Source organism: Rhea pennata, unplaced genomic scaffold (genome assembly GCF_028389875.1).
Source record: "Rhea pennata isolate bPtePen1 unplaced genomic scaffold, bPtePen1.pri scaffold_168, whole genome shotgun sequence".
NCBI lineage: Eukaryota > Metazoa > Chordata > Aves > Rheiformes > Rheidae > Rhea > Rhea pennata.
This window is the reverse complement of record NW_026907637.1, coordinates 1-27,946: the sequence shown is the minus strand read 5'-3', so window position 1 is coordinate 27,946 and position 27,946 is coordinate 1. Positions and strand designations below refer to the sequence as shown.

The following is a 27,946-nucleotide window of genomic DNA, read 5'->3' as shown; positions in this document are numbered from 1 at the left end:
GTCCCCAAAGGTCCCCAAAGGTCCCCGATGGGGGGCTCCAGGAGGCGGTTCTGAGGTCCCTGGTGGGGTGGGGGGGTCCTGGGAGGTTTTTTGGGGGGGGGGGTGCTGAGGGGCCGGGGGCCATCGGGGGCCGTGGTGGCACGTGGGCACGGCCTCGCCATGCGCCCTCGTGGCCCTCCGTGGTCCTCCGTGTCCCTGCGTGTCCCCCCCCCCCATGTCCCCCCCCCAAGGTCGCCGTCATCGCGGGGAACTTCGAGCTGGGGGAGCTGATCAAGAACCACCGCGACTCGGACGTGGGTGAGTCGGGGAGGGGGGACACGGGGGGGGACACACGGGGGGGACAGGGACGTGGGGGACATGGGGGGGCATGGGGGGACGTGGGGGGACACGGACATGGGGGGACACGGGGGGACATGGGGGGATGTGGGGGACACGGGGGGACATGAGGGGACATGGACATGGGGGGACACGGGGGGACACGGGGGGGACAGGGACCTGGGGAATATGGGGGGGACACGGGGGGACGTGAGGGGACATGGACATGGAGGGACATGGGGGGCCCCACTGCACCCCTGCAACAGAGCCCCCAGCCCCACAGCTGCCCCATGGGTTCCCCCCCCCCACAACCCCATAGCTGCCCCCTGATGGCCCCCCAGTGCCCTCCCAGCCCCACAGCTGCCCCCTAGCTGCCCCGCGATGCCCTCTGACAGCCCCACAGTGCCCTCCCAGCCCCACAGCTGCCCCATAGCTGCCCCATGGTGCCCCCTGACGGCCCCCCAGTGCCCTCCCAGCCCCACAGCTGCCCCATAGCTGCCCCATAGTGCCCCCTGACAAGCCCCCAGTGCCCTCCCAGCCCCATAGCTGCCCCATAGCTGCCCCATGGTGCCCCCTGACAGCCCCCTAGTGCCCTCCCAGCCCCACAGCTGCCCCATAGCTGCCCCACGGTGCCCCCTGACAGCCCCCCAGTGCCCTCCCAGCCCCACAGCTGCCCCATAGCTGCCCCACAGTGCCCCCTGACAGCCCCACAGTGCCCTCCCAGCCCCACAGCTGCCCCATAGCTGCCCCACGGTGCCCTCTGACAGCCCCCCAGTGCCCTCCCAGCCCCACAGGTGCCCCATAGCTGCCCCACAGTGCCCCCTGACAGCCCCCCAGTGCCCTCCCAGCCCCACAGCTGCCCCCTAGCCGCCCCACGGTGCCCCCTGACGGCCCTCCAGTGCCCTCCCAGCCCCACAGCTGCCCCATATCTGCCCCACAAGTGCCCCCAATGGCCCCCCAGTGCCCTCCCAGCCCCCCAGCTGCCCCCTAGCCGCCCCACGGTGCCCCCTGACGGCCCCCCAGTGCCGTTCCAGGAGAGCCCCCAGTTCGCGGGGCGGCGCCGCGAGGGGCCCCGGGGGCTGCCGCTGCCGCGGGGGCTGCTGCGAGCCAACAGCGACGCGGGGCCGGGGGCCGAGAGGGGCCCGCGTGGCCCCCCCGGCGCCCCGCCGGCGCCCCGTGGCCCCCCCGGCACCCTGCGCAGCGCCAGCAGCCCCCGGGGCGCCCGCGCCCGCTCGCCTTCCCGGCCCCGGCACCCCGATGACTCCCGGCCCCGGCAACCTCGCGGGCGCCCAAGGTACTCGCCGCCCGGACGCCTGGGCCCCTCCGGGTTTTTTTTTTTTAGGGAGGGGTGAGGGGGGGGAGGTTGGATGCCTGGGCCCTTGGATGGGGTGGGGGGGGCACCCGGGTGCCTGGGCCCCCTAGGGAGGGGCTCGGACACCTGGGACCACCATGGTGGGGGGCACTCGGATGCCTGGGCCCCTCCAGGTTTTGGGGGCTGGGGGGGGGGTCGGATGCCAGGGCCCTTGGGTGAGGCAGGGGGGCACTGGGACACCTGGGACTCCCCCGTTGGGTTGTGGGCAGCAGGTCGAACACCTGGGCCCTTTGGTGGGGGGGGGGCACCCGGATGCCTGGGCCCCCTAGGGAGGGGCTCAGAGGCTTGGGACCACTAGGGGGGTGCACCCAGACACCTGGGCCCCTGGGTGGGGGGAGGCACCTGGATGCCTAGGACCCCTTTTTGGAGGACCCTTGGATGCCTGGGACCCTTGCTGGGGTGGAGGGGGGGGGCACCCGGACACCTGGGCCCTCTGGGGTGGGGGGCAGATACCTGGGACCCCAGGGGGGAGGCTGAATCCTTTGGGGGGGGGTGAGGGGCTGAGATATCTGGGTCCCTTTGGGTGGGGGATGCTGGGTGCCCTGGAGGGTGGGGGTGGGTGGGTGCCCGGATGCCTGGGTCCCTTGGAGGTGGGGAAAGCTAGGACTCCTGGGCCCTCTCCAGGTGCATGGGGTGCAGGAAAACTGCCCGGACCCCCTGGGTCTCTCCTGGGGGGGGGGGGGGGAACGGCCGGCCCCTGGGAGCACCCAGAGCCACCCAGACTCCTGGGTCCTCCCTTGCTCGCGGTGGCAGCTCGAGTGGCTTCGCCCGGGAGCCGGGACCCGGCGGGACCCTCAACAGCCGCGGGGTGAAGCGGAAGCTCTACTCGGCCGTGCCCGGCCGCACCTTCATGGCCGTGAAGCCCTACCAGGCCCAGGGTGATGGCGAGCTCTCGCTCAGCAAGGGCGAGAAGATCAAGGGTAGGTGCCCGGATGCCGGGGACCCTGCTGGGGATGGGTGCTGGGTGCCCTTGCACACCTGGGTCCATGGTTGGGAGAGGCGCTGGGTGCCCTGGACACCTGGGTCCATGGTTTGGAGGGATTTTGAGTGCCCTCAGACACCTGGATCCATGGTTGGGAGAGGGGTTGAGTGTCCTGGACACCTGGGTCCATGGTTTAGAAGAGTTTTGGGTGTCCTGGACACCTGGGTCCATAGTTTGGAGAAGTGTTGGATGCCCTGGACACCCAGGTCCATGATGTTGGGTGTCCTGGACACCTGGGTCCATGGTTAGAAGTGTTGGATGTCCTGGACACCCAGGTCCATGGTGTCAGGTGTCCTGGACACCTGGGTCCATAGTGTGGAGAAGTGTTGGACGCCCTGGACGCCCAGGTCCATGATGTTGGGTGTCATGGACACCTGGGTCCATGGTCAGGAGAAGTGTTGGATGCCCTGGACACCCAGGTCCATGATGTTGGGTGTCATGGACACCTGGGTTGATGGTTTAGAGGAGTTTGGGGTGTCCTGGACACCTTGGTCCATGATGTTGGGTGTCCTGGACACCTGGGTCCATAGTTTGGAGGGATTTTAGGTGCCCTGGATGCCTGGGACCATGTTTTGGAGGGATATTGATTGCCTTGGACACCCAGGTCCATGGTGTTGGGTGTCCTGGCCACCAGGGTCCATGGTCAGGAGAAGTGTTGGATGCCCTGGACACCCAGGTCCATGGTGTTGGGTGTCCTGGACACCTGGGTCCATGGTTAGGAGAAGTCTTTGAGGGTGTTGGGCTTTGAGGGTGAGTTGTTTTGGGGGGTGGGGTGTTTTGAGGGGCGCGCGGGGGATTTGGGGTGAATTTGGGGCCTTTTGGGGGCGGCGGCGCCCATCCCGCAGTGCTCAGCGTGGGCGAAGGAGGCTTCTGGGAGGGCCAGGCCAAAGGCCGCATCGGCTGGTTCCCATCCGACTGCGTCGAGGAGGTGCCCGCCCGGACCCCTGATGGCAAGACGGGTACGGGGACCCCCCCCCGGGACCCCCAAAACCTGAGACCCCCCCCTAAAATGAGACAACCCCTCCCGCAATGGGACCTCTCATGGGGACCCCCCTCAATGGGTCCCCCCAATGGGACCCCCCCCCCCTTAGGACCGCAAAATTGGGACCCTCCCAATGGCCCCCCCCAAAATGGGACCCCCCCTCCCAAAAATAAGCACCCCCCCAAAATGGAAGCCACCTATGGGACCCCCAAATGAGACCTCTCCCCTCCATGGGACTCCCCTCATTGGGACCCCAAAACTAGGGACTCCCCCCCCCAATGGGACCCTCCCCAGCATAACCTCCCCCCCTCCCCCAAAATGGGACACCCCGTCATAGGACTCCTCTCTCCAATGGGGGCCCCCCCCAAACTGGGACCCCAAAATTGGGACTCCCAAGTAGGACCCCAAAACTGGGCCTCCCCCTAAATGCCCCCCTCCCAAAATGGGGTTCCCCCATGGGACCCCCAAAATGAGACCCACCCATAGGATTTCCCCCCCCCAAATCGGGCCCCTCTAGGGAACCCTGAAACTGGGACCCCCCCCCATGGGCCACCCCAGTGGGAACCCCAAACTGGGACGCCTCCCCAATGGGACCTCATTATGGACCGCCCCCCCCCCCCATACTGGATCCCTTCCATGGGACCCCCAAACTGTGATTCCCTCCAAATTGAGACCCCCCCCAAAATGGGTCCCCCCCATCTCTTTTGGGGTGCTGGGACCTCCAATCCCTAGTTTTGGGGTGCTGGGACCCCCAAATCCCCAGTGTTTGGGGTGCTGGGACCTCAGACCCCTGTTTTTGGGGTGCTGAGACCCCTCAAGCCCTCAGTTTGGGGGTGCTAGGACCCTCCAATCACTGATTTTGGGGTGCCAGGACCCCCAGGCCCCCATTTTTGGGGTGCTGCGACTCCCCCATCCTCAGTTTTGGGGTGCTGGGACTCTCTAACCCCGAGTTTTGGGGTGCTGGGACCCTCCAACCCCAATTTCAGGGTGCCAGGACCCCCAGACCATCATTTTTGGGGTGCTGGACCCTCCCAATCCCCAGATTTGGGGTGCCAGGACCCCCCAGAGCCCCAATTTGGGGGCACTATGACCCCGAGACCCCCTGCTTTGTGGTATGGGGACCCCCGAATCCCCAGTTTTGGGGTGCTGGGACCCCCAGACTGCCGTTTTTTGGGTGCCGGGACCCCCCGATCCCTGGATTCGGGGTGCCGGGACCCCCCCGACGCGCCGTCGCCCGCAGAGAGCCGCAGCGACAAGGCCAAGCGCCTCTTCCGGCACTACACTGTGGGCTCCTACGACAGCTTCGACGCCCCCAGGTGAGAGCAGCCCCCCCCAAAAACACCCCCAACACCCCCTGAAATCCAGCCCAGAACCCCTCCAAACCCTCCCGAATCCCCAACCCCCCTTAATCCTCCCCAACCCACCCCAGAACCCCCCAAACCACCCCAGAACCATCCCAAATCCAAATCCCCCGACCCCCCCAAAAACCATGCCAGAACCGTCCCAAATCCCCCCAAACTCCCCCCAAAATCACCCAGAACCCCCCAAACCACCCCAGAACTGTCCCAAATCCCCTCAAACACCCCCCAAAATCACCCAGAACCCCCCAAACCACCCCAGAACTGTCCCAAATCCCCCCAAACACCCCCCAAAACCACCCCAGAACCCCCCAAACCACCCCAGAACTGTCCCAAATCCCTCCAAACATTCCCCAATCCACCCCAGAACCCCCCAAACCACCCCAGAACCATCCCAAATCCCCCTAAACCCCCAAAACCACCCCAGAACCGTCCCAAATTCCCCCAAACTCCCCCCAAAATCACCCAGAACCCCCCCAACCACCCCAGAACTGTCCCAAATCCCCTCAAACACCCCCCAAAATCACCCAGAACCCCTCAAACCACCCCAGAACTGTTCCAAATCCCCTCAAACACCCCCCAAAACCACCCCAGAACCCCCCAAACCACCCCAGAACTGTTCCAAATCCCCCCAAACTCCCCCCAAAACCACCCCAGAACCCCTCAAACCACCCCAGAACTGTCCCAAATCCCTCCAAACTCCCCCCAAAACCACCCCAGAACCCCCCAAACCACCCCAGAACTGTCCCAAATCCCCCCAAACACCCCCAAAACCACCTCAGAACTGTCCCAAATCCCCCCAAACACCCCCCAAACCACCCCAGAACCCCCCAAACCACCCCAGAACCATCCCAAATCCCCCGACCCCCCCAAAAACCACCCCAGAACCGTCCCAAATCCCCCCAAACTCCCCCAAAATCACCCCAGAACCCCCCAAACCACCCCAGAACTGTCCCAAATCCCCTCAAACACCCCCCAAAATCACCCAGAACCCCTCAAACCACCCCAGAACTGTCCCAAATCCCTCCAAACTCCCCCCAAAACCACCCCAGAACCCCCCAAACCACCCCAGAACTGTCCCAAATCCCCCCAAACACTCCCCAATCCACCCCAGACCCCCCAAACCACCCCAGAACCATCCCAAATCCCCCGACCACCCCAAAAACCACCCCAGAACTGTCCCAAATTCCCCCAAACTCCCCCCAAAACCACCCCAGAACCCCTCAAACCACCCCAGAACTGTCCCAAATCCCTCCAAACTCCCCCCAAAACCACCCCAGAACCCCCCAAACCACCCCAGAACTGTCCCAAATCCCCCCAAACACCCCCAAAACCACCCCAGAACTGTCCCAAATCCCCCCAAACACCCCCCAAACCACCCCAGAACCCCCCAAACCACCCCAGAACCATCCCAAATCCCCCGACCCCCCCAAAAACCACCCCAGAACCGTCCCAAATCCCCCCAAAATCACCCCAGAACCCCCCAAACCACCCCAGAGCTGTCCCAAATCCCCTCAAACACCCCCCAAAATCACCCAGAACCCCTCAAACCACCCCAGAACTGTCCCAAATTCCCCCAAACTCCCCCCAAAACCACCCCAGAACCCCCCAAACCACCCCAGAACTGTCCCAAATCCCCCCAAACACCCCCAAAACCACCCCAGAACCCCCCAAACCACCCCAGAACTGTCACAAGTCCCCCCTAAACTCCCCAAACCACCCCAAAACTCTCCCAAATCCCCCCAAACTCCCCCCAGACCCACCCCAGAATCCCCCAAACCGTCCCAAATCCCCCCAAATCCTGAAATCCCCCCAAATTCCCCCACCCCCCAGAACCCCCAAAATGCCCCAGAATCATCCCAAATCCCCCAAACTCCCCCCAAAAACATCCCAGAACCATCCCAAATCCCCCCCCAAAATGCATCCCAGAACCCCCAAAATGCCCCAGAACCACCCCAAATCCCCAAACTCACTAAAACCCCCTAAACTGCCCCAAACCCACCCCCAAAGCCCTCCGGAAACATCCCAAATCCCCTCAAAGCCCCCCAAGTCCCCCCAAATCCCCCCAAATGGCCCCAAATCCTTCAAATCCCCCAACCCTCCCCCAGCCCCTGCAAATCTCCCCCAAACCACCCCAAATTGTCCCAAACTAGCTCCAAAACCCTCCAACGCCCTCAAATCCCCCCAAACTCCACCAAATCCCCCCCCAACTGCCCAAATCCCCTAAACTACCCCCAAACCCTCAAACTAGCTCTGAATCCTCCCAATCCCCCCCCAACCTCGTGAATCTTTCCCAAATGTCCCAAACTGCTCCAAACTGCCCCCAAATCCCCCAGATCACCCAAAATTTCCCCCACTGACCTCCAGATCCCTCCAATCTCCCCCAAACCGGTCCCCAAATCCCCCCAAACTGCTCCAAATCTCCTCACCCCCCCCAAGTCCCCTAAACTGACCCCAAACCCTCCAAATCTCCTCCAAATGCCCCAAACTGCTCCAAACTGCCCCCCAAATCCTCCCAGACCACCCCAAATCCCCCCAACTCCCCTCAATCTCCCCCAAACCGCCCCAAATCCCCCCTCAAATCCCCCCCACATCCCCAACTCCCCTAAAAATCCCCCCAAATCCCTCCAAAGTCCCCAAATCCCCTAAACTGGCCCCCAAACTGTCCAAATCCCCCCAAACTGCCCCAAATCCCCTTAAACTGCCCCAAATCCTCCAAATTGACCCCAAATCCCCCCAACCTCCTCAAATCTCCCCCAAATCCCTCCCCCCAAGCTGTCCCCCCCCCAAGCCCGGATGCCTGGGCCCTCCCGCAGTGGGGGTGGGACGTGGGGGGGGGTCCCCTGGGACCTGGCCCATTTCCGTGTCCGTCCTTGAGCGTGTCGCGGGGGGGGGTGGCCGTGCACACGCGTGTGCACACGTGTGTGCTCCCCCCCCGCCCCGTCCCCGGCACGACCCACATCGCGGCGGCGCGGCGGCTGCAGGGGGCCGGGGGGCACCCATGGGTGCTGTGGGACCCCCCGGGCGGCGCCATGGGGCCCGAGGAGCCTGGGTGAGTCGAGGGGAGCAAGCTGGTTGTGGGGCAATTGGGGGGTTGTGGGGTGAATGGACAGGGGGCAGTTGAGGGGCTGGAGGGGGACCTAGGGGGCAATGGAGGGTGGTTGGGGGCAACTGGGGGGGGACTGGAGGAGTTGTGGGGCAATTGGTGGTGGGGCTGGGGGGGCTATGGGGCAGCTGGGGGACAGGGCAATGGGCTCGGGGGTAGTTATGGGGCTGGGGGCAATGGGAGGGCTCTGGGGGCAATTGATATTGAGGAGGTTGGGGGCAATTTGGGGGGCTTCAGGAGGGCTGTGGGGCAGCAAGAGGGGCTATGGGGCAGTTGGTTTCTCTGGGGCAGCAGCGGGGCAATGGGGCATGTGGGGCTCTGGTGGGGAGCTATGGGGAAGTTGGGGGGCAATGGGGCATGTGGGGCTATGGGGGAGCTATGGGGAAGTTGGGGGGCATGTGGGGCTATGGGGGGAGCTATGGGGAAGTTGGAGGCAGTGGGGCATGTGGGGCTATGGAGGAGCTATGGGGAAGTTGGGGGGCATGTGGGGCTATGGGGGGAGCTATGGGGCAGTTGGGGGCATGTGGGGCATGTGGGGCTATGGGGGGAGCTATGGGGCAGTTGGGGGCAGTGGGGCATGTGGGGCTATGGAGGAGCTATGGGGAAGTTGGGGGTATGTGGGGCTATGGGGGAGTTGTGGGGCATTTGGGGGGCAGTGGGGCTATGGGGGAGCTATGGGGCAGTTGGGGGCAGTGGGGCATGTGGGGCTATGGGGGAACTGTGGGGCATTTGGAGGGCAGTGGGGCATCTGGGGGCAGCTATGGGGCAGTTGAGCAACGGGGCAGTTGGAGGCTATGGGGGGGAGCTATGGGGCAGGTGAGGAGCAATGGGGCAGCTGGGCGACACCCCACGGATGCGCGTGGACCTACACCGCCCCATACATGGCCACGCGTGACCTCCGGTGTGCGATCCCTTGCGTGTCCTCCTGTCTGTGCATGACTGACCCCCCCCCCCCTACGGCGTGACCCGGCGTGTGACCCGTGATGGTGTTTTGGGGTCTCCTGGCTGGTTTGGGGCTCAGGTGCCTGATTTGGGGGGGTTCTCAGCCTCGTTTGGGGTCTCCAGGCTGGTTTGGGGGGGGTCACCTGGCTGGTTTTGAGGTCACTTGCCTGATTCGGGGGTTCTCAGTCTAGTTTTGGGGTGGCCTTGACGTTTTGGGGCATCTCTGTGATGATCTCGGGGTTCTCAGGCTGGTTGTGGGGTCCTGATGATGCTTTTTTTTTTTTTTGGGGGGGGGGTCCCAGGCTGGTTGTGGGATCCCCATGATGGTGTGTTGGGGTCTCCAGGTTGGTTTTGGAACCACCTGACTGTTTTGAGGGATCTCAGTCTAGTTTTGGGCTTCTCATGATGCTTTGGGAGGTCTCTGGTTTGATTGTGGGGTCCTTGTGATGGTTTTAGGGGCTCTGTAGACTGGTTTTGAGGTCACTGTGATGATGTTTTGGGGCTGCCAGGCTGGTTTGGGGGTCACCTGGCTGATTTGGGGGTTCTCAGCCTTATTTTGGGGTCCCTGGGATGAATTTGGAGGTCTCTGGTTTGGTTTGGGGATTCTCAGTCTGATTTTAGGGTCCTCATGTTGGTTTTGGGGTCCCTGTGATGATTTCGGGGGGGTCTCAGTCTGGTTATGAGGTCTTCATGATGGTTTTGGAGAGGGTCTCCAGGCCGTTTTCGATGTCCTCTTGATGGTTCTGGGGCTCTCTGGACTGTTTTGGAGGTTCTCATTCTGGTTTAGGGGCTCCTAAGCTGATTTTGGGGTCCCTAGGTTGGTTTTTTTGGGGGAGAGCTTGGGGCTAGGTCTGGGGTCTCTGTGATGGATTGGGGGGGTCTCCAGTTTGGTTTGGAGGTTCTCAGCCTGGTCTTGGAGGGTTCTTGGCCTGATTTTGGAGTTACCAGGCTGGTTTGGGGGAGTCTCAGGCTAATTTTGGGGTCCCCATGATGATTTTAAGGGTCTCCAGTCTGTCTTAGGGGTCTTCAGTCCAATTTTGGGGTCACTGGGACCATTTGGGGGTTGCCCAGGCTGTTTTAGGGGAGCCACCAGTCTGGTTTGGGGGCTCCTGTGATGGTTTGGGGGCCTTGATCTCCGTTGGGGGCTTTCAGACTGGGGTTCTTGATCTGTTTGGAGGGGGACCCAGAGTGATTCAGGGGGTCTCCAGGCTGATTTTGGGGTCCCTGGACTGCTTTTGAGGTCCCTGGACTGGTTTTGGGGGGATCCCAGGCTGGTTCAGGGGGGTTCCAGGTAGCTTTGGGGGACCCCAGTTGGGTTTTGGGGTCCTCGGGCTGGTTTTGGGGTCCCTGAGCCGACTCGGGGTGAGTTTCGGGTTCCCCTTGGCTCCAGCACGGGGTTCAGTTTTGGGGTCCTCCGCCTCAAGCTCCGACACCGGCATCTGGATTTGGGGTGCCCCCTGGCTCTGGCTCCATTTTGGGGTCCCCCGGCTCGGTTTCGGGGTCCCCCCCTTTGCAGCCATGGCCGGCGCCTGCTGTCCGATATGGTGCCGAAACTGGATCCGATCCCGGTGCCGATCCCGGAGCTGCTGCAGATCCTGGTGCCCAAACTGGAGCCGATCCTGGAGGTGATGCCGGAGCCGGTGCCGACAGCGGGTGCCAGAGCGGATGCAGCTGCAGGTGCACCCATGGGTGCAGCTATGGGTGCAGGTGCTGGAGCCGGTGCGGCTCTGGGTGCAGGAGCCGACGCAGATGTGGGTGCACCGTGGGTGCAGCTGTCGGTGCAGATGTAGGTGCAGATATTGGTGCAGGTGCTGGAGCTGGCACAGTGGGTGCAGATGTCAGAGCGGGCGCAAGAGCGGGTGCAGGCACCGGAGCTGGTGCAGCACCAGGTGCTGGAGCTGGTGCGGTGGGTGCAGATGAAGGTGCAGCAGCGGGTGCAGATGCTGGAGCAGGCGCAGGCACTGGAGCCGGTGCAAACCTGGGTGCAGCAGTGGGTGCAGACCTGGGTGCAGCGGCGGGTGCAGGCACCAGAACTGGTGCAGCAGTGGGTACCAGAGCAGGTGCAGCCGTGGGTGCAGATGCCAGAGCCAGTGCAGCGGGTGCAGCAGAGGGTGCAGAGGCCAGAGCCGGTGCAGTGGGTGCAGCAGTGGGTGCAGACCTGGGCGCAGCAGCGGCTGCAGGCCCTGGATCCAGTGCAGCAGTGGGTGCCACAGTGGGCGCAGCAGCGGGCGCAGACGCTGGAGCCGGTGCAGCGGGCGCAGCAGCGGGTGCAGGCACTGGAGCGGGTGCAGCAGCGGGCGCAGACGCTGGAGCCGGTGCAGCGGGCACAGCAGCGGGTGCAGGCACTGGAGCGGGTGCAGCAGCGGGCGCAGACGCTGGAGCCGGTGCAGCGGGCACAGCAGCGGGTGCAGGCACTGGAGCGGGTGCAGCAGCGGGCACAGACCTGGGCGCAGCAGCAGGTGCAGACGCTGGAGCCGGTGCAGCGGGCGCAGCAGCGGGTGCAGGCACCAGAGTGGGTGCAGCAGCGGGCGCAGACCTGGGTGCAGCAGCGGGCGCAGACACTGGAGCGGGTGCAGTGGGTGCCAACGCCACAGTGGGCGCAGCAGCGGGCACAGACCTGGGCGCAGCAGCGGGCGCAGACGCTGGAGCCGGTGCAGTGGGCCCAGCAGCGGGTGCAGGCACCGGAGCGGGTGCAGCAGCGGGCGCAGATCTGGGTGCAGCAGCAGGTGCAGGCACTGGAGCCGGTGCAGCGGGTGCCAACGCCACAGTGGGCGCAGCAGCGGGCTCGGACCTGGGCGCAGCAGCGGGTGCAGACACCGGAGCCGGTGCAGCAGCGGGCGCAGACGCTGGAGCGGGTGCAAGCGGGCGCAGCAGCGGGTGCAGGCAACGGAGCGGGTGCAGCGGGTGCCGACGCCGCAGCAAGCTCAGCCCTGGGCGCAGCAACGGGTGCAGGCACCGGAGCGGGCGCAGCCGGTGCAGCGGGCGCAGCCGCCGGAGCGGGCGCAGCTCTCGGCTCGCCGGCCGGCGCCGAAGGGGTTACGGCGGCTCCGTCACGGCTCCGTCAGCGGCGGCGGCGGCGGCGGCGGGTGCCGGCGGGTGCCGGCGGCGGCGCGGGCGCCGGGGGCGGCGCGGGCGCCGGCGATGCGGCAGGGCGGGTGGCCATGGCCCGGCGGGGCGACCCGCGCCCCGGCTCGGCCCCGCTCTCCTCCAGCTGGCCCGCGCTGGGGCCCCGCCGCCGCAGCGTCTGGTACATCTACAGGTAGGGCCACCGGCGCCGTCACCGGCGCCGTCACCGGCGTCACCGGCGCCGCCGGGCCGCGCCGCCGTCCCCCCCCCCCCCCCCGGCCTCGTCTCCCCGCCGCCATCCCCGGCTTTGCTGTGCCATCGGCTCCGGTGTCCCCTCAGGCCTCCGCGTCTGCCGTCCCCGTCCCCCCCCCTCCTCCCCCTCCCCCAGCTCCGGCGTCCCCTCGGCCGTGACGTCCCCGCTCCGGCCTCCCTGGCTCCGGCGTCCCCTCAGCTCCGGCGTCCCCTGGTTTCGGTGGCCCCAGGGCTGGCTCTGGTGTCCCCTCGGCTCTGGTGTCCCCTCCACTCTGATGTTCTCCAGCTTTTGTGGCCCCAGGGCTGGCTCTGGTGTCCCCTCGGCTCTGGTTGTCCCCAGGTTTTGGTGGCCTCGGGGCTGGTTCTGGTGTCCCCTTGGCTCTGATGTCCCCAGGCTTTGGTGGCCCCAGAGCTGGCTGTGGTGTCCCATTGGCTCTGGTATCCCCAAGTTTTGGTGGCCCAAGGGCTGCTTCTGGTGTCCCATCAGCTCTGGTGTCCCCTTGACTCTGGTGTCCCCTCCATTTCGGTGGCCCCAGAGCTGGCTCTGGTGTCTCCTCTGCTCTGATGTCCCCTCAGCTCTGGTGGCCCCAAGTTTTGGTGGCCCCAGGGCTCGTTCTGGTGTCCCCTTGGCTCTGGTGTCCCCTGGCTCCAGCATCCCCAGGGCTGGCTCTGGTGTCCCATCGGCGCCAGTGTCCCCTTGGCTCCAGCATCCCCTGATTTCGGTGGCCCCAGGGCTGGCTCTGGTGTCCCCTTGCCTCCATCGTCCCCTGGTTTTGGTGTCCTCTCGGCTCTGGTGTCCCCTTGGTTCTGGTGTCCCCTTGGCTCCAGCATCCCCTGGTTTTGGTGTCCCCTCAGCTCCGGCATCCTCTCAGCTCTGGTGTCCCCTTGGTTCTGGTGTCCCCTTGGCTCCAGCATCCCCTGGTTTTGGTGTCCCCTCAGCTCCGGCATCCTCTCAGCTCTGGTATCCCCTTGGCTCTGGTGTCCCCTTGGCTCCAGCATCCCCTGGTTTTGGTGTCCCCTCAGCTCCGGCATCCTCTCAGCTCTGGTATCCCCTTGGCTCTGGTGTCCCCTTGGCTCCAGCATCCCCTGGCTTCAATGTCCCCAAGGCTGGTTCTGGCACCCGCTGCCACAATGGTGCCAGTGATGGAGCTGCCTCCATCACCGTCCCCCTTGCTGGCCCTGTCTTCATCCCTGTTGTGGTCCCTGTCCCCATGCTGGTCCCTGGTGCTGTCCCAGTTTGGTCCCCAGTGCAGCGTGTGTCCCTGTCCCCATCGTGTCCCTGTCCTGGTCCCCGCTGGACTTCCAGCTGTGGCCCCATCCCTGTCCCAAACGTTGTCCCCACTGTGTCCTTGTCCCCAGCTCTGTCACCATTAGGGTCCCCCCTTCTTGTCCCAATTTGGGTCCTTGTCCCCATCCTGGACTCCACTAGAGGTTCCCATGGTGGCCCTGTCCCCATGGGATCCTCACCCTGTCCCAAGCCTTGTCCCCATCCCTGTCCGAATGGGGGTCCCAATCCCTGTGCCCAAGCCTGTCCCATTCCCTGTCCCCAACCTTGTCCCCATGGGATCCCCATCCCTGTCCCCAACCTTGTCTCCAGGGGATCCTCATCCTTGTCCCCAAACCTGTCCCAAGCCCTGTCCCCAACCTTGTCCCCAGGGGATCCTCATCCTTGTCCCCAACCTTGTCCCCATGGGATCCCCATCCCTGTCCCCAACCTTGTCCCCAGGGGATCCTCATCCTTGTCCCCAAACCTGTCCCATTCCCTGTCCCCAACCTTGTCCCCATGGGATCCCCATCCCTGTCCCCAACCTTGTCCCCAGGGGATCCTCATCCTTGTCCCCAAACCTGTCCCATTCCCTGTCCCCAACCTTGTCCCCATGGGATCCCCATCCCTGTCTCCAACCTTGTCCCCAGGGGATCCCCATCCTTGTCCCCAAACCTGTCCCAAGCCCTGTCCCCAACCTTGTCCCCAGGGGATCCCCATCCCTGTTCCCAACCTTGTCCCCAGGGGATCCCCATCCTTGTCCCCAAACCTGTCCCAAGCCCTGTTCCCAACCTTGTCCCCATGGGATCCCCATCCCTGTCCCCAACCTTGTCCCCATGGGATCCCCATCTCTGTCCCCAACCTGTCCTCATGGAGGTCCCCCTCCAGCTGTGGCCTCCACCGTGTCCCTGTCCCCATGGAGGTCCCTGTGGTGGCCCTCCTCCTTGCCCCTGTCCCAATCCCTCGGCTCCCCACAGTCCCCCTGCAGCAGGGCCACCGTGTCGCCACAGCGCCGTCACCACACACGGGCTGGGACACGTGACAGCATGGGCCAGCCCTGCACATGCGTGCCCTGCGCCACATGTTTACGCACGTGTGCTGAGCACGGTGAACTCGCTGCAGCCTGGAGGGGACCTGGTGTGGGGATGTGGGACAGCTGGGACCCTCAGTCACCTCTGTGCCCCCTGTGTCCCTCCCATGTCCCCCGTGTCCATGTCGTCCGTGTCCCTCCATGTCCCCCTGTGTCCCCACAGCGACTACATCATTAAGGAGAAGACCGTTTTGCTGCAGAAGAAGGACAACGAGGGCTTCGGCTTCGTCCTCCGTGGGGCCAAGGGTGAGTGCGGGGTGATCCTGAGGGTCTCTTGGGGAGTCCTGAGGGGGTCTTCCGGGTCTCTGAGGGCATCTTGTGGGGTCCCTGGAGAGCATGGAGGTGTCCTGGTGGTTCTGGAGGGGATTTGGGGGGTCCTGGGCGTCTCTGGGGGGTTCTGGAGGGCCTTTAGGGGTCTCTGAAAGGATCTTGTGTGGTTTCTGGATAGCCTGGAGGTGTCCTGGTTGTCCTGGAAGGCCTCTTGGAGGTCCTGAGGCTCCGTGGGGGTGTCCTGGGGGTCTCTAGATGACCCTGGGGATGCCTTGGTGGTTCTGAGGGGTCTCTTAGAGGTCCTGGATGGTCCCTGAGGGTCTCTGGTGTGTCCTGGTGGGGTCTTGGTCATCCCGGAGAACCTTTGGAGGGATTCTGAGGTCACCAGGGAGGGTCCTTGGCAGCCCTGGGAGGTCTCTGGGAGGGGGGTCTTGGTGGTCCTGGGGGTTCTCTTGGGAGCCCCGAGGGTCCTGGGGAGTCTCTAGAGGGTCCCGTAAGGTCTCTGGATGGCCCTAGGTGGTTCTTGGTGGTTGTGGGGGATCTCTCAGTGGTCCTGGGGTATCCCTGAGGGTCTCTGGTAAGTTCTGGAGAGGGTCTTGGTCATTCTGGAGGGTCTTTGGGGGAATCCTGTGTGTCTCCGGGAAATTCTGGTGAGGTCTTGGTAGTCCTGGAGGGTCTCTGGTGGGTTTCTGAGGGTCTTTGGGGGAGTCCTTGGGGATCTCTTAGGAGCCCTGAGGGTCCAAGGGGAATCTTAGGGGTCCCTGAGGATCTTTGGGGCGTCCTGGAGGTGTCCTACAGGTCTCTGGAGGATCCCTGAGAGCCTGGTAGTCCTCAAGGGTCTCTGGGGGCGTCCTGGGAGTCTCTGGGGAGGGAATTCTGAAGGTCTCTGGTGGGTCCTTGGGGCCCTGGGGAGTCTCTCATGGGTCCTGTGGGTCTCTAGGGCGGGGGGGGGAGGTTCTTGGTGGTCCTGTGGGATCTCTTGGGAGACCTGAGGGTGCTGGTGGGGGGGGAGGTCTTGAAGGGTCTCTGAGAGGTCCCTGAGCATCTCTGGGAAGTCCTGGAGATGTCCTAGGGGGTCTCCGGAGGGTTCTGGGTGGCCTGAGGTGGCTCTCGGTGGTCCTATGGAGTCTCTGGGGGGTCCTGGAGGGATCTGGAGGTCCTGGGAGATCTTGGGGGTCCCCAGGGGTCCCTAAGGTTGATGGGCCACCCCCCTCCCCGCCCCACACACACCCTCCCCCCCAACAGCACAGACCCCCATCGAGGAGTTCACGCCGACGCCGGCCTTCCCGGCCCTGCAGTACCTGGAGTCGGTGGACGAGGGCGGCGTGGCCTGGCGGGCCGGGCTGCGCATGGGCGACTTCCTCATCGAGGTGCTACACGGCTGAACACGCGTGCAACACGCGCGCACGCGCGCACACGGGACGCGTGTTGTCCTCTCTTTGCGGTGGCGGGAGGTTGGGGACGGGGGAGAGCGGTGACACGGACGTGGTGACAGGAAGGAACCGGCGCCCGTGCACGGGCCGCTTTGCGGTCACGTGTGTTACACGCATGTCACACGCATGTCACACGCCCGCAACACGCTTGTGGACTGGGGGAGCGGTTGGTTTTTGGGGGAGAGCGGTGACACAGGCGTGGTGACAGGCGGGAACCGGTGCCCGTGCACAGGCCGCTTTGCGGTCACGCATGTCACATGTGTGTCACACATGTGTCATGTGTGTGTCACACGCCCGCAACACGCTTGTGGACTGGGGGAGCGGTTGGTTTTGGGGGGAGAGTGGTGACACAGGCGTGGTGACAGGCGGGAACCGGTGCCCATGCACGGGCCGCTTTGCGGTCACGCATGTCACATGTGTGTCACACATGTGTCATGTGTGTGTCACACGCCCGCAACACGCTTGTGGACTGGGGGAGCGGTTGGTTTTGGGGGGAGAGTGGTGACACAGGCGTGGTGACAGGCGGGAACCGGTGCCCATGCACGGGCCGCTTTGCGGTCACGCGTGTCACACACGTGTCACATGCGTGTCACACGCGTGTCACACGCCCACAACATGCTTGTGGACTGGGGGAGTCCATCTGGGTTGGTTTTTTTTGGGGGGGCTGGCTTGACGAGGCGTGTGACGCGTGTGTGACACGCGCGTGACACGCCTGGGACACGCGTGTGCAGGTGAACGGGCAGAACGTGGTCAAGGTCGGGCACCGGCAGGTCGTTAACATGATCCGTCAGGGGGGCAACAGCCTCGTCGTCAAGGTCGTCATGGTGACGCGACACCCCGAGGCCCCGGAGGGCCCCCGCCGCCGGGGTACCCGGACGCCTGGGCCCTCGGGGGGCGGGGTCCCCTGGACGCCAGGGTCCCGGACACGTGGGTCCCTGCAGGGGGGCTGCCGCGGGGTGGGGGGTGGGGGTGTCTGTGCTCGGATGCCTGGGCCCCTGGGGTGTGTTGGGTGGGGGTGGGGATGGGGACCCGGACGCCTGGGCCCCTTGCCGGGGTGGGGGGGGAGGGCAGGGGGGAGGGGCAGATACCTGGGACCCCAGGGTGAATGGGGGCGGCTCCCCGGACGCCTGGGCCCCCCCAGGTGCATGGGGGCGGCTCCTCGGACACCTGGGCCCCTGGGGTGCATGGCAGCGGCTCCCCGGATGCCTGCCCCCCCCCCGGACGCCTGGGCCCCTGGGGTGCAATGGGGCTGGGTCCCCAGATGCTTGACCCCCCCCCCCCCGGATGCCTGGGCCCCTGGGGTGCATGGGGGTGGGTCCCCAGATGCTTGACCCCCCCCGGACTCCTGGGCCCCTGGGGTGCATGGGGGTGGGTCCCCAGATGGCTACCCCCCCCCGGACGCCTGGGCCCCAGAGTGCACGGGGCTGGGTCCCCAGATGCCTGCCTCCCCTCCCCCTCCCCGGATGCCTGGGCCCCTGAGGTGCACGGTGGCGGCTCCCCGGACGCCTGGGCCCTCCCGGACGCCTGGGCCCCCCCGACGCTGACACTAACACCCCCCCCCCTTCGCCCCCCGGCAGCGGCCCCCCAGCAGCCCAAGCGCCTGCCGGCTCCGGCCATCTCACTGCGCTCCAAGTCCATGACGTCGGAGCTGGAGGAGATGGGTGGGTGCCCGGACGCCTGGGCCCGCGGCCCCCCCCACCCCTGCCCTGGACACAGGGGTCCGGGCCTGGGTCTTGGCGAGGGGGGAGGGGGAGAGCGGGGAGATCCCCTGAGAGTTTGGGGGTCTCCTGGGAAGAGTTGGGAGGTCCCCAAGGGGGTCTTGGGGGGTCCATGGGGGGGGTTGAGGGGTCATTGGGGTCCCCAAGGAGGGTCTTGGGGGGTCCTGGGAGTGTTGAGGGGTCCTTGGGGTCCCCAAGGGGGTTTTGGGGGGTCCCTGGGGGTGGTTGAGGGATCCTTTGGGTCCCCAAGGGGGTCTTGAGGGGTTCCTGAGGGGGTTGAGGGGTCCCTGGGGTCCTCAAGGGCGTCTTGAGGGGTCCCTGGGGTCCCCAAGAGAGTCTCAGGGGGTCTCTGGGGGCAGTTGAGGGGTCCTTAGAGTCCCCAAGGGGGTCTGGGGGGGTCCCTGGGGGGGGGGTTGAGGGGTCCTTGGGGTCCCCAAGGGGGTCTTGGGGGGTCCCTGGGGGGGTTGAGGGTCCTTGGGGTCCCCAAGGGGGTCTTGAGGGGTCCCTGGGGGGGGTTGAGGGGTCCTTGGGGTCCCCAAGAGAGTCTCAGGGGGTCTCTGGGGGCAGTTGAGGGGTCCTTGGGGGTCCCCAAGGGGGTCTTGAGGGGTCCCGGGGGGGGGGGTTGAGGGGTCCTTGGGGTCCCCAAGAGAGTCTCAGGGGGTCTCTGGGGGGCAGCTGAGGGGTCCTTGGGGTCCCCAAGGGGGTCTTGAGGGGTCCCTGGGGGGGGGTTGAGGGGTCCTTGGGGTCCCCAAGGGGGTCTTGGGGGTCCCTGGGGGGGGGTTGAGGGGTCCTTGGGGTCCCCAAGAGAGTCTCAGGGGGTCTCTGGGGGGGCAGCTGAGGGGTCCTTGGGGTCCCCAAGTGGGTCTTGAGGGGTCCCTGGGGGGGGTTTGAGGGGTCCTTGGGGTCCCCAAGGGGGTCTTGGGGGTCCCTGGGGGGGGGTTGAGGGGTCCTTGGGGTCCCCAAGAGAGTCTCAGGGGGTCTCTGGGGGGGCAGCTGAGGGGTCCTTGGGGTCCCCAAGGGGTCTTGGGGGGTCCCTGGGGGGGGTTGAGGGGTCCTTGGGGTCCCCAAGGGGGTCTTGGGGGGTCCCTGGGGGGGGGTTTGAGGGGTCCTTGGGGTCCCCAAGGGGGTCTTGGGGGTCCCTGGGGGGGGGGGTTGAGGGGTCCTTGGGGTCCCCAAGAGAGTCTCAAGGGGTCTCTGGGGGGCAGCTGAGGGGTCCTTGGGGTCCCCAAGGGGGTCTTGGGGGGGTCCCTGGGGGGCCTGGGGAGGTCCCCTGGGGTCCCCAAGGGTTTTTTGGGGGGAGTCCCTTGGGGGGGGGGATTTGAGGGGTCCCGAGACTGGATCTGGTGGGGGGGGGGGGGCAGGTCTTGGGGGTCTCCCTTGGGTGGGTTTTGGGGAGCGTTCTTTTTGGGGGGGTCCCTAGTGCGGGGGAGGGGGCTCTGACTTCTCGATCTCCCCCCTTCCCCCCCCCCACCCCGCTGCCGCCGGCCCCCAGTGGAGAAGGGTAAGTAGTGGGGGGGGGGAACCCCTTGACCCTCCTGGTGACCCCTTGGGCCCCCCCCTTGACCCCTCGTGACCTCCCCCCCCTCCCCTTGAGCCCTGGGGACCCCCCCCCCCCCGCGTTTGCCCCCCCCCCCCCCAGTAACGGCCTCTGGTCTCCCCCCTCCCCAGTCTCGCCCTGGAAGAAGCGCAGCGGTGAGTGGGGGCCGGCGCCCGCCTCGCACACGCGCCTCGCACACGCCTCGCACACGCGCCTCGCACACGCGCCTCGCACACGCCCGCCGCATGCACGTCCCCCCCCCCCCCCACCGTGCACAGCTTGCACACCCGGTGCGAAGCTTGCACACCTACAGGCATTCCTCCCCCCCCGCCGCCGCCGCTCACGCACCTTGCACACTCGCCGCGCCCCCTTGCACACCCGCGGCGCCCTCGCACGCCACCACACGCCCCCACTTCTCCCCTTTGCACCTCCCCCTTCCTTGCACCCCCATTGCACACCCCACGCCTTGCATTGCATCCCCCTCTTGCACCCCCGTTGCACCCTTGCACGCCCTTCGCACACCCCTCGCACACCCGTCGCACACCCATCAGCCTGCTCGCGTGGCTCATAGTCTCCGACTCCCCCCCCCCCGTTGTCACACCCCTATGGATCCCCCGTTGTCCCCCCCCCCACAGCACCCTATGGCACCTACAGCACCCTATGGCACCCTTCCAGCACCCTATAGCACCCCCAGCACCCTATAGCACCCCTAACACCCTCCCAGCACCCTATAGCACCCCCCACCACCCTATGGCACCTACAGCACCCTATGACACCCTTCCAGCACCCCTATAGCACCCACAGTAGCCCACCAGCATCGCCCCAGCACCCTATAGCATCCCTCAGCACCCCCAGCACCCTATAGCACCCCACCGCATCTCCCCAGCACCCTATAGCACTCCCTGACACCCAGCACCCTCCAGCACCACCCCCAGCACCCTATAGCACCCCCCAGCCCCTTAGAGCATCCCCCCAGCACCCTATAGCACCCCACGAGCACCCTATAGCAGCCCCCCAGCACCCTACAGCACCCCACCAGCATCTCTCCAGCACCCTATAGCACCCCCAGCACCCTATAGCAGCCCCCCAGCACCCTATAGCACCCCACCAGCATCTCCCCAGCACCCTATAGCACCCCTCAGCACCCTATAGCACCCCCCAGCACCCTATAGCACCCCACCAGCATCTCCCCAGCACCCTATAGCACCCCAGCACCCTATAGCAGCCCCCCAGCACCCTATAGCACCCCACCAGCATCTCCCCAGCACCCTATAGCACCCCCAGCACCCTATAGCAGCCCCCCAGCACCCTATAGGACCCCACCAGCATCTCCCCAGCACCCTATAGCACCCCCAGCACCCTATAGCACCCCACCAGCATCTCCCAGCACCCTATAGCACCCCCAGCACCCTATAGCAGCCCCCCAGCACCCTATAGCACCCCACCAGCATCTCCCCAGCACCCTATAGCACCCCCCAGCACCCTATAGGACCCCACCAGCATCTCCCCAGCACCCTATAGCACCCCGTGACACCCCTTCCCAGCACCCTCCCAGCACCCCATAGAACCCACAGTGCCCTGTAACACCTACAGCACCCTCCCAGCACCCTAGAGTGCCCCCCTCCCCCCCCAGCACCCCGGCAGACCCCCCCCCACATCAGCACCCTATAGCACCCCCCCTCGGCGCCCCGTGGCCCCCCGCCAGCACCCCGTAGCACCCCCCTCCCCGGTGTCGCCCCCTTTGTGCCCCCAGAGTTCGAGCCGGCCTCGGCCACCGAGAAGAAGCGGACGGTCTATCAGCTGGCGCTGAGTACGCCCGGACGCCTGGGCCCCTCGGCTGGACGGGGGGGCAGGGAGGGGGGACCCGGACGCCTGGGCCCCTTGGCTGGGGAGGGCGGGGGTGGGCCCGGATGCCTGGGCCCCTCGGCTGGGGGAAGGGGGGCGGGGGGGGGCCCGGGGGTCCCAGACGCCTGGGCCCCCCCTACACCTGGGTGCCCCTTGGTGGGGGGGGGGCGGGGAGGATCCCCGGACGCCTGGGCCCCCCGCCCCAACCTGGGTCCCCTTGGGTCGGGGGGGGGGATGGGGAGGGGCCCAGGAGTCCGGGCCACCAGGATGCCATTTTTGGGGGGAGGGGGGACAAGGGGGGGGGGGAGAGAGAGGTCCGGCTCCCTGGGTTAGGGGTGGGGGGAGAAGGGGTCCCCGGACGCCTGGGCCCACCGGGTGCTGGGAGCGCTGGAGCGGGAGGGGGGTTGGGTGCGGGGGGGGGGGTGCCAGCCCCACCCGGACGCCTGGACCCCTAAGCCATCAGGATGCCATTTTTTTTTGGGGGGGGGGGGGGAGAAGGGGTCCCCGGACTCCTGGGCCCGCTGGGTGCCGGGAGCAGGAGGGTTGAGGGGTGTGTGTGGGGGTGGGGCGGTGGGGGGTGTAGGGGAAGGGGGGGGTGCCAGCCGCGCCCGGACGCCTGGGCCCCTAAGCCACCAGGATGCCATTTTTTTTGGGGGGGGGGGAAGGGGTCCCCGGACGCCTGGGCCTGCTGGTGCTGGGAGCAGCGGGGTTGAGGGGTGTGGGGGAAGGGGGGGTGCCGGCTGTGCCCGGACGCCTGGGCCCCTCGCGGCGCAGACAAGCTGGACGAGATCCTGGCGGCGGCGCAGCAGAGCATCGGGGCGGGCGAGGGGCCGGGGGCCGCCCCGCTGCCCCCCCTGGGCAAGGCCCGGCCCAGGGGCTACTTCAGCCCCGAGGTAGGGCGGCGGCCCGGACGCCTGGGCCCCTTTGGGGGTAGGGGGGGTGGGGAAGGGGGCGTGGGGGAGGGGCAGCGGCGCCCGGACGCCTGGGCCCCTTTTTTGGGGGGCAGGGGTTCGGGGAGTACCCGGATGCCTGGGTTCCTGGGGGGTGAGGGGGTGCCCGGACGCCTGGGCCCCTTGATGGGGGTGGGGGTGTTGGGGGTGTTGGGGGGGGCACCTGGATGCCTGCGTTCCTGGGGGGAAGGTGGGGGGTGCCCGGACGCCTGGGCCCCTTGGGAGGGAGGGTTTGGGGGGAGGGGGTTGTGCCCAGATGCCTGGGCCCCATGGTGGGGGGTTGGGGGTGTGGGGTGTGGGTGCCCGGACGCCTGGGCCCCGTGGGGGGGAGGTTGGTGGGTGTGTGCCCGGATGCCTGGGCCCCGCGGGGGGAGGGGGGTTGGGGGGGGGCTTGTGCCCGGATGCCTGGGCCCCATGGCGGGGGGGGGGGTTGGGGGGCGGGGGGTGTGTGTGGGGTGTGTGCCCGGACACCTGGGCCCCACGGGGCGGGGGGGAGGGTTAGAGGTGGGGGGGAGTGGGGGGGCAGGTGCCCGGACACCTGGGCCCCACGGGGGGGGGGGGGTGGCGGTTGGGGGGTGGGGGTAGGGGGCAGGGTGGGGGGGCTGGGTGCCCGGACGCCTGGGCCCCACGAGGGGGAGGCGGTGCGGTTGGGGGGCAGGGTAGGGGGTGGGGGGGGGGGGTGCCCGGACGCCTGGGCCCCGCAGGGGGGGCTGAGGCGAGTCGCGGCGCAGGCGACCTTCGAGGGGCACCGCCTGGGGCCGGGGGGCTACGAGCGGCCGTTCCTGCCCCCCCCCGGCCCCCCCACGGCCTCATGCCTGCCGGTGAGGCCGGACGCCTGGGCCCCCCTTGGGGGCCAGGGGAGGGGGGGGACCCGGATGCCTGAGCCCCCTTGGGGGATGGGGGCGGGGGGGGGGACCCGGACACCTGGGCCCCCTCAGGGGGCGGGGGGGGGGGGGGGGGGGGGACGGACCCGGACACCTGGGCCAACTCGGGGGGTGGGGTGGGGGTGTGTTTTTTTTGGGGGGGGAGGATACCTGGGTCCCGTTTTACTCCTGGGACCCCACTGGGGTGGGGGTGGAGACCCCGGACGCCTGGGCCCCTTCCTGCTCCCGGGACCCCATAGGAGAGGGAGGTGGAGACCCCGGACGCGTGGGCCCCTTGCTGCTCCTGGGACCCCATAGGAGGGGGGGGTGGAGACCCCGGACGCCTGGGCCCCTTGCTGCTCCCGGGACCCCATAGGAGAGGGAGGTGGAGACCCCGGACGCCTGGGCCCCCTTGCTGCTCCTCGGGGACCCCATGGGGGGGGGTGGAGACCCCAGACGCCTGGGCCCCTTGCTGCTCCCGGGACCCCATAGGAGGGGGGCAGGGGGTGCAGACCCCGGACGCCTGAGCCCCTCGCTGCTCCCAGGACCCCATGGGAGTGTGTGTTGGTGTAAAGGGGGAGGCTGCCCTGCCCGGACGCCTGGGCCCCTCGCTGCTCCCGGGACCCCATGGGAGTGTGTGTTGGTGTAAAGGGGGGGGCTGCCCTGCCCGGACGCCTGGGCCCCTCGCTGCTCCCGGGACCCCATGGGAGTGTGTGTTGGTGTAAAGGGGGGGGTGCCCTGCCCGGACGCCTGGGCCCCTCGCTGCTCCCGGGACCCCATGGGAGTGTGTGTTGGTGTAAAGGGGGGGGCTGCCCTGCCCGGACGCCTGGGCCCCTCGCTGCTCCCGGGACCCCATGGGAGTGTGTGTTGGTGTAAAGGGGGGGGCTGCCCTGCCCGGACGCCTGGGCCCCTCGCTGCTCCCGGGACCCCATGGGAGTGTGTGTTGGTGTAAAGGGGGGGGGGGTGCCCTGCCCGGACGCCTGGGCCCCTCGCTGCTGCCAGGACCCCATGGGAGTCTGTGTCAGTGTGGGGGGGATGGGGGTGCCCTGCCGGACGCCTGGGCCCCTCGCTGCTGCCAGGACCCCATGGGAGTGTGTGTCAGTGGAGGCGGGGGCGGGGGGTGCCCTGCCCAGACGCCTGGGCCCCTCGCTGCTCCCGGGACCCCATGGGAGTCTGTGTCAGTGTGAGGGGGATGGGGGTGCCCTGCCCGGACGCCTGGGCCCCTCGCTGCTCCCGGGACCCCATGGGAGTGTGTGTCAGTGGAGGCGGGGGCGGGGGGTGCCCTGCCCGGACGCCTGGGCCCCTTCGGCAACACGTCTCCGCCGTGCCGTAGGCTCGGGCGAGGAAGACAAACCTTACCTAACGCCTCCGGGAAGTTCGTCGAAATTTAGTAGGAGCCTTTCGGTTCCGGGGCCGGAAGAAATCCCGCCGCCTCCTACGACGTCGCCGCCGGAGCCACCTTACGCCTCCGGTTCCGTCGCCGGCGTAGCCAACAAAAGCGGTTCGCCGTGGCGGAGCGGCGGCGTCGGCACCGCCGCCGAACTGCGTCTCTACAACGTGGCGGCCCGGCCCGGCGCCCTGTACGCCGGCGGCAAAGCGCCGCGCCGCAAAGGCCCCTTGGTGAAGCAGACCAAAGTGGAGGACGGAGCGGGCGACAAGGACAAGAGCTCCATCGCCATCCCCACCATCGTGGTGAAAGCGCCGTCCACCAGCAGCAGCGGCCGCAGCAGCCAGGGCAGCAGCGTGGAGGCCGAAGCGGCGCCCGAAACGGCGCCCGGCGCCATGACGATGGCGGCTGCTGTGGGGGGGACGATGGCGGCGGCGGCGGCAGGTGGCGGCGCGGCCGGGCCCATGGCGGCCGGGCCTCCTCTCGACTTCACCTCGCAGTTCGGCGCCGCTTTGGTCGGGGCGGCGCGCCGGGAATGGCCGCCCGAAGGGCGCCGCCGCTCCGCGCTCTTCCTCTCCACCGAAGAGGACGAGGAAGAGGCGGCGGCCGCGGCCCTGCCGCGTCTCCGCCACTCCAAGAGCATCGACGAGGCCATGTTTGCCGGCGAGGCCCTGGCGCCTCGCGCCTACGGCGGCTCCTACCGCCCCGCCAAGGCCTCCTCGGGCGGCGGCGGCGGGGCCTTCAGCGCCGTGCCGCCCGCCCCGCCGCCATCTTGCGCCGCCGCCCCGCCGCCATCTTGTGTGGCGACGGTGGCGGGGGGGGCGGCCGCCATCTTGTGTGGTGGCGGCGGCCGGGGGGCGGCCGCCATCTTGTGTGGTGGTGGCGGCGGCGGGGGGGCGGCCGCCATCTTGTGTGGCGGCGGCGGCGGCAACGGCGGCGGCGCCTCCTCCTCCTCCTCCTCCTGCTCGGGCGGCGTCGCCCTCGAGGCTGGCGGGCGGCGGCGGCGGCATGATGGGGCGGCCGGCGGCCGCGACGCGCCCGGCGGCGCCCGATACGGCGCCTCCCGATCGCCGCCGTCTCCCCAGCCGGCCCGCTTCGCCTCGCCGCCCCGAAACCGAGGCGGTTTGGACGGCCGCCGGCGAGAAGCGACCCGAGGAGGCCAAGATGGAGCTGCGGGTGCGTTTCGTGGAGGACGGCGGCGGCGGCGGGATGGCGGCGACGCCGCCGATGGCGGCGGCGGCGGCGATGGCGGCGGCGGACGGGCTGCCCTTGCTGGCGCTGCCGCCGCCGGCTCCCTCAGTGGACGCCGAGGACGAGTTCCTCTTCGCCGAGCCGCTGCCGCCGCCGCTCGAGTTCTCCAACAGCTTCGACAAAGCCGACGGCGGCGTCGCGGTGCCGCCGCCGCCAACCCGCTCGACTCGACGGCCTCCAGCCTGACGTCGTACGACAGCGAGGTGGCCACGTTGACGCAGGCGGCGGCGGCGGCGGCGGCGGCGGCTCCCCGCGAGCCCCACGTCAACTTCTCCGCCGTGGTGGCCTCCATCGCCATCCCGGCCGAGGCGGCCGAAGCCGTCACCGACTCGGGCATCGAGGAGGTCGACAGCCGCAGCAGCAGCGACCATCACTTGGAGACCATCAGCTCCGTGTCGACGCTGTCGCTGTCGAGCGAGGGCGCCGAGCTCCTCGACACCTACGTCTCCTACCTGGACGGGCCGGCGGCGCCTTACGACAAGGCGCCCAAACCTCGCGCCAGGCCCTTCCCGCCGCGCCGAGCCCCGGAGCCGCCCGCCCGCCGTTCGCCCACGTTGCCCTGGGAAGACGCCGCGGCGCCGCCGCCGCCCGCCGTCGCCGTGCCGCCGCCCGCCGTCGCCGCCGTCAAGGCCAGCATCATCAGCGAGCTCAGCTCCAAGCTGCAGCACATCGGCGGAGGAGGAGGAGGAGGAGGAGGAGGAGTGGGGGGACCGTGGCCCCGCGGCCCCGATGGCGCCGCCGCTGCCGCCGCCGCTTTCCGGGCCCGAGCGACCCGGCTCGCTGCAGCGGCACAGGTAGGCGCCCGCCGCCCCTCGCTCGCCTCCGCTTCCCAGCTCCCCTCTCCCCGGCCCCCCTTTCCCCCCCCCATTTGCCTGCCGTTTTCCACTCCCTTTTTCCCCTCCGTTCCCCCGCCTTTTCCCCTCCGTTCCCTCCCCCTTTTCCCCTCCGTTCCCCCCTTTTTCCCCTCCGTTCCTCCTTTTTCCTCTCTATCCCCCCTTTTCCCTCTCCATTCCCCATCTTTTCCCCTCCGTTCCCCCCCTTTTTCCTCTCCGTTCCCTCCTTTTTCCTCTCTATTCCCCCCTTTCCCCCTCCATTCCCCCCTTTTCCCCTCTGATCCCCCCTTTTCCTCCCCTTTTTCTCTCCCTTCCCCCCATTTTCCCTCCATTCCCACCTTTTCCTCCCCTTTTCTCCCTCCATTCCCTCCTTTTTCCTCTCTATTCCCCCCTTCCCCTCCATTCCCCCCTTTTCCCTTCGATCCCCCCTTTTCCTCCCCCTTTTCCCCTCCATTCCCCCCTTTTCCTCCCCTTTTTCCTCTCCCTTCCCCCCTTTCCCCCCTCTGATCCCCCCTTTTCCTCCCCCTTTTCCCCTCCGTTCTCCCCTTTCCCTCTTCGATCCCCCCTTTTCCTCCCCCTTTTCCCCTCTGTTCCCCCCTTTTCCTCTCCGTTCCCCCCTTTTCCCCTCTGTTCCCCCCTTTTCTTCCCCTTTTTCCTCTGTCACCTCCTTTTCCTCTCTGTTCCCCCTTTTCCTCCCCTTTTTCCCCTCCATTCCCACCTTTTCCCCTCTGATCCCCCCTTTTCCTCCCCTTTTTCCTCTCTGTTCCCCCCTTTTCCTCTCCGTTCCCCCCTTTTCCTCCCCTTTTCGCTCTCCCTTCCCCCTTTTCACCTCCATTCCTCCCCTTTCCCCAACACCCGAACACCTGGGTGCCACGAGCACACCGATGCCCATCGCACGAGCTCCCGGGTGCAAACAGCACCCTGAGCCCCGTTGCTCACCCAGTATCTGAGCAGCCGGCTGCAACGAGCACCTCGATGCCTGTTGCACGAGCCCCTGGGTGCAAAGAGCACCCTAATCCCCGTTGCTCACCCAATACCCGAGCACTCAGCTGCAACGTGCACCCCAGCCCCCAACACCTGAGTGCCACGAGCACACCGATGCCTGTTGCACGAGCTCCTGGGTGCAAACA

At 67.4% G+C, this 27,946-nt stretch overlaps 1 protein-coding gene across 1 annotated transcript in view; it reads left to right on the top strand.

The window, feature by feature from the left end:
- Positions 1-26,777, top strand: part of SHANK1 (SH3 and multiple ankyrin repeat domains 1) — a gene marked incomplete at its 3' end in the record, with an annotated part of 41,393 nt that extends 14,616 nt beyond the window's left edge. The window contains 17 exon segments of the mRNA XM_062600946.1: positions 231-297; positions 1,339-1,642; positions 2,447-2,607; positions 3,515-3,628; positions 4,892-4,967; positions 14,893-14,975; positions 16,245-16,369; positions 17,164-17,299; positions 18,010-18,093; positions 19,819-19,842; positions 21,441-21,497; positions 22,307-22,425; positions 23,214-23,303; positions 23,891-23,978; positions 24,679-25,642; positions 25,818-26,142; positions 26,145-26,777. Of these exon segments, the coding sequence (XP_062456930.1) occupies positions 231-297; positions 1,339-1,642; positions 2,447-2,607; positions 3,515-3,628; positions 4,892-4,967; positions 14,893-14,975; positions 16,245-16,369; positions 17,164-17,299; positions 18,010-18,093; positions 19,819-19,842; positions 21,441-21,497; positions 22,307-22,425; positions 23,214-23,303; positions 23,891-23,978; positions 24,679-25,642; positions 25,818-26,142; positions 26,145-26,777 (3,450 nt within the window).
- Positions 26,778-27,946: the final 1,169 nt, after the last annotated feature.